Genomic DNA, 5,539 nt, shown 5'->3' with positions numbered 1-5,539 from the left:
CGGTCATGACCCAAAGTTCATGACCATAGGTGAGAGTCGGAATGTAGATTGACCAGTAAATCGAGAGCTTCGCCTTACAGCTCAGCTCCTTCTTCACCACGACGGACCGGTACATCGACCGCATTACTGCAGAACCTGCACTGATCCGCCTGTCAATCTCCCGCTTTATGGGTAGTTGGTCTGTGTTTGCATGTGTTTTGGGAGAGTTGAAGTTTATAGGTTTGACACATGTGCATGACAAAACACTCCAGACAGGGAAGATAGCAGAGTGGAAACGCTGGATGTAAGGGCAGGAGTGATATGTCCTTGTTTTTAAAACAAGTCTGGCCAAAACTGAAACTAACACATGGTGGCCTGTAGAAGTGTAATTGTGAGTTCTCACCGCTGAATATTTGATGATTTTTAAATTCAGACAGCTGATGTTTGAAAAGTGAGCGCTATTCAGTTTGCCTGGTGGTCTCCCTCTCACTCATTCAGGCATGAAGTTGACGTGTTCATATACCGTCAAATTAATGAAAATGAGTGTATCTCTGAAAGAGACTTACATGTTGTCTTTAGGATATACTGCTAAACCAGCTCTGTGTTCATTTGTAGCCTTGTTTTTGCTCTCTCATTCAAACCTATAGATATGTATTTAGCTTTATGGGTACTTGGTCTGTGTTTGCATGTGTTTTGGGAGAGTTGAAGTTTATAGGTTTGAATGTGTTGAGGCAGCCACAGGTGTGAATGCCATGTAACTGAGCTCAAGAAGGATAAAGTGTGAGTGTTCAGCTGTCTGCTTAGATCACTCTGAAAGAGGAGCATGTTGGGAAGTAACATCGTACAGTGGGCCTAGCAACAAACAGTATTAGTAACACAACCTTTAGTGTGTGTGTGTTTGTTTATTTGCTTGCATGGATGCGTTTTCATTGGGCATTTGGCTGCTTCTCTTAACCACTGTCATGAGTACTGTGAAACATGTACAGTATTTGTTGACTCAGGATTAAAGCCTCTTGCTTTTCAGTTACAGGATATGTTGTTGGTTTTGTACCAACCACTGAGTACACAGTGTGTATTCAGATTCACTGAGACAGTTATCACATCTGAAAACATCTTTATTTCAGGTTTGTACAGTGTATAGTATTGCTCCATTTCGCAATAGTGCAAAATCTGATAATTTACAGTTCCTCATAAATAACAAACATATCATAAATAATCATTACCACATCAAACACAAACTTAAAAAAACTAGTTACACTGAAATTGAACAAATGGATTTAAGATAAGTTGAGCAGTCTTTCTATTTACAGCTCAATCAGCAGAATGGAGGCCGAAGTCTTGTGTGGTTGTGTGCGTCTTTCTCTTAAATCCCTGACTCACATCGCCTTTACAGAATAACAGCATTTCCACAAGAACATTACAGCCCCTATTCTACTGGGTCCACTCTAACAGAGAGTAAATGAAAAGTAAGGTAGTTTTGGATAAATAGAACCAGATAAACAAAATCCTTCAAAATAAGGAAAAAAAAAAGCCAACTTCTCAGAAGTTTGGAATGGTTATTACTGCACCGTACATGAAATGAACCCAGATATCGACTCCTAACTGACTCAAAAATACCCCAAACCATCACTTTATTTCAGACAATGTAGATTGAGTGGTGACATTCCCAAATCGTGCACCACATGTTCTACAGTCAGTACATCTGTAGTTAATTATACAGCTGTTTGTAGCTCATCTTTGTTACAGTAAAGTTGGCTCCATTTCCTTGCTATATTGTGGAAGGGAATATGACAGCACCAAGTGTCAACATTACTCATTAGTTTTAAGTGTTGATATACTGAAGGTAAACCTGTGTTACAACCATCTCTTGTTAGGGCTGGATAGAAATATCGATTTTTCGATTAATTGTGATCCTTGTTTGTATGATTCAACATCAATTCCTGAAATCCCCAGATCAATTTTTATATTTGCGTCTTTTCTCTGTAAACGTATATCTTCACTAAACATGGAAAAGAAGTTATAACAAAATATATAATAAGGTTAAGATATAAAGTATTGTAGATGATATCTGGCTATATTAGCCATGCTAAGTCATAACAGTCCATAAACACAGGACTGTTGTGTCTCAGGATATCTCATACTGGATGTAGAGATCCTGTCAACGAGAGGGACAGACAGGAAAGAAAGCCTGATCTGAGTTTTCAGTTTGCTTTGTTGCAGAGATATTACCTCTGGCTATGAGATGTGTGGCTGCTGAAGTTGACTGAACAGTGTGTGGACTCCTTTATTCAGTCTGTTCCTGTTGAGGAACTAATGCCAGCTGTCTGCAGATATCAGTCTGTTGTCAACACAAACAGAACAGATGAAACCATTTCTGAAGGCTCAAACTGACCATTAAAGAGGATGTCCGGACTTTGTTGAAGCATCTGCTAGTGTATGTAGCTGAATGGGATGGCATTCATTTTTTAGATTATGCACAGTGATAACGGCCTTGTTAGTGGTGCAGGGTTTTTATATTTCTGTTCAGCTGTTTTGCACATGTACCTAAGAAAATGGATGTTTTGTATTTTAGTAGTTTTGTATTTGCCAAGGAAAGTACTGTAAATCTTTGGTCCACAAAAATATTACAATCAGTAAATGTGATCACAGGTTGGCCTATATGTGAACTTATATTATATACAAGGAAACAACAGTGTTGCTCACTTGTTAAATGCTGAAAATTCTGACATTGGTATTTATCAGATGTAAATTAATTGTCATGAATCAAATCAAAAATAATGGACTTGAAATAAAACTGAATTGAGAGATCAATATCAATATCCAGCCTTAATCTCTGTATGATTAAAGAAAACAGTCCTTCATTGACACATCCATACAGATGTGGCTAACGGTGTTGGTACCCTTACACCTCACTGTTTGTTCTTCCTGACAGCTATTGAAATTATACATTCTTTTGTCACCACCACAGAAAGCTTCAAAACAGATAAAAGCTGATCTCCAAGACTAAGTAGCAAATATGTCCAGTCACACCATATGTTGCCTTCTGAATGGAAGCGAGCTCCATGGAAGAAGACCAGTTCAGATCTTAATCTGGTTGAATATCTATTGAGATATCTGAAACATGCAGTTTGTTCAAGAAGCAGGCCAAACCATTAGAAGTATCAGTCTCAATAAGAGCCACAAAAACACTTGATTGCAACAGTTGCCTCAAAAGGGTGTTCCAGCATTTTCGTCCATGCCCTTTTCATCTGTTGTATTATTAAAAATATATTAAATTGACAATCAAAAGCAATGTAACAGCAGCTTCCAATAAATGTGGAATAGGGGTTAGTGGATGCCAGCTACTTCGATCAGTTTCAACTTATTTTCTTTCTATTTTAAATAGTATCAACACTTTAAGCCACATCTATAGGTTTACAAACAACTGAATCCTTTTGCATAAATATAGGACATGAGGACATAAGCTACGGTGTCATGTGAGAACTCGCTTTGGCAGTGAAGAAACGGTTGCAAATTAAATACTCCATATCAAAATGCAACAATCAGGAGAAACTCCAAATGCACACAAACAGAATAACTACCTCTCTCACACTTAAACATTCTCCTTGTCATTTCCATTGATGATGTGCACAAACACAACTAAATAAATATATTAAAACACTCTTAAATAGCTCTAGGGCTGCTATATTTCCTTCTCTATGTTTCTTTAAAAGAGAATATATTAGAATATATACAATTTTTTTTATAAATACATATAGTTCAACATAATAATTTTGTTTTTATAAAAAGGGATCCAAAGTCTTACAGTTCTGAGGGCCTAGCTTTTCTATGTTTATGTCCATGCTCTCTTGCACTGTGAAAAGGGTTTACAATGTTGCCTGTTACTGCCACCTACTGTGACATAGCAGCACTACAGCATGTTAACCTGGTGTTGGGAGTCAATGCCAATATGTAAACATGTATGATATAACCAGTCAAAAGCTACATTCCAAAAGTAAAACCTCTTTAACCTTTTTTCATACATTATTGCAAAGCAATGCTGTCTTTAAAATAAAAAATCTTGCAAATCTTGAGGACAGCAGCATCAAACAAACAGGTGTCCACCATGTTTCACGATAAGTGTGTCAAATACTAGAGGGGTGGGAGAAGAAGTGGGCCTTGAGGAAAGAATGATGCCAGTGAGTGTTTACACATCTTTATCCAAGAATATCTTTGTACTGTTGAACAGAGTGGGAACTGCTATGGTGGAGTACTACAGTGCAGTTTCAGGCAACCAGATCAAATAAAGTGCAGTCCAGAATGAATGGCAGAACTGTCAGCCTGAACGGTTTGACAATAAAATGTAAAAATTATAATAAATAAATAAATAAAATAAACAATAAAATGTGTGGATATTTCAGTAAACGTTTTGAATGCCTTAACTATCCCTAAAAATAAATAGCTGTGTAATGTCGTTTGAGAGGGCAATGCTCCTAAATTTTTAAATTAAAACCTCATAACATTTCCCCTGATTTTTACCAAGCGTGCCACTAATTATTAAAGGAACTGTATATTTATGAAACCAGGGTCATGTTTCGGATTTGGAAACGGCTCCTATCTGGCCAAGAATTCTCAGAGTGGGCCATTTTTTGGTCCTACTTTTACATCAATAAGTAAGAGCATTTTATCAATTGAGATAAATATCTTAGGAAATCACTAAGAGCAGTTCTTCTCCTTGCTGAAAGTAAGAGAAGGAGGCTTCATAAATAACCTCTGAGGTGAAGTGTTTTCATTCCTATGATAAGTTTCAGCTGGATTACTAGGAGTGGTTCTGAGATGCTTGACAATAAGGGTCTCAAGGCATATTCACATTATTGCAGAAAAACGAGGGTCTTGCACTCCATGGTCTTACCTACAATACTGTCTAGCAGTCAATGCAATTGCAGGGAGTCAAGTGTTTTTAACAATCTAGGTAGCTGCAATTGCATGCTGATATTTTTCCAATTAAATTGGCTGGCTGTCTGGACTGGATTTGTACAGTTAAGAAAACTCAGAAACACAAGTAGGCTAAATAACTGTCAGTTCAAGCAGTGGTCAACAGTGATGGGCTGCCCCAACAAAGGTCAGCGCAACTCAGGTCAAACTTTTGGTGTAGCCACGCTTCACAATGTGCACTGCTGAGGTCTGCACAGTGCACACACAAAAACCGTTTTTCCACAATAATGTAAATACTGCTTCATCCCCCCCCCCAGTTTTACCTGTCCACTACAATCATCTTCCTCCGCCCCATTTCAAACAGAGCAGTTGCGTCTCTTCCCAGAGCCAGTCTGGGCCTTAGCAGCAGAGGCTGGGGTCAGCCAAGTGGTAACCCCGTGTCAAAGGCTGGTGGAGGAAACCGAGAGGGTGGGTGAGGAGGGCGGTGGGAAGTTGAGTAGCTCCAGCACAGCCACGCCTACACTGCTGCGCCGTGTGAACATGCAAGAAGCTGCGACCCATTTGTTGCTACGTGGGTTGTACTTCTCAATGGAGTTCAGGCTGGAGCTGCCATCCTTACCGCCCACTGCATATAGCCATCCATCCA

General features: G+C 38.8%; 2 protein-coding genes across 3 annotated transcripts in view; one reads left to right on the top strand and one right to left on the bottom strand.

Annotated features, from left to right (window-relative positions):
* Positions 1-5,539, top strand: part of noc2l (NOC2-like nucleolar associated transcriptional repressor) — a 70,296-nt gene that overhangs the window by 33,163 nt on the left and 31,594 nt on the right. The gene's annotated exons all lie outside the window — the stretch shown is intronic.
* Positions 1,750-5,539, bottom strand: part of klhl17 (kelch-like family member 17) — a 15,270-nt gene continuing 11,480 nt past the window's right edge. The window contains 1 exon segment of the mRNA XM_020614795.1: positions 1,750-5,539. Coding sequence (XP_020470451.1) covers positions 5,334-5,539 — 206 coding nt within the window. The 3' untranslated portion in view covers positions 1,750-5,333.

This window comes from Monopterus albus, unplaced genomic scaffold (genome assembly GCF_001952655.1).
Source record: "Monopterus albus unplaced genomic scaffold, M_albus_1.0 scaffold6.1, whole genome shotgun sequence".
Classification (NCBI taxonomy): domain Eukaryota; kingdom Metazoa; phylum Chordata; class Actinopteri; order Synbranchiformes; family Synbranchidae; genus Monopterus; species Monopterus albus.
Note: the sequence above shows the minus strand (reverse complement) of the source record. Positions and strands in the feature narration are given on the sequence as shown.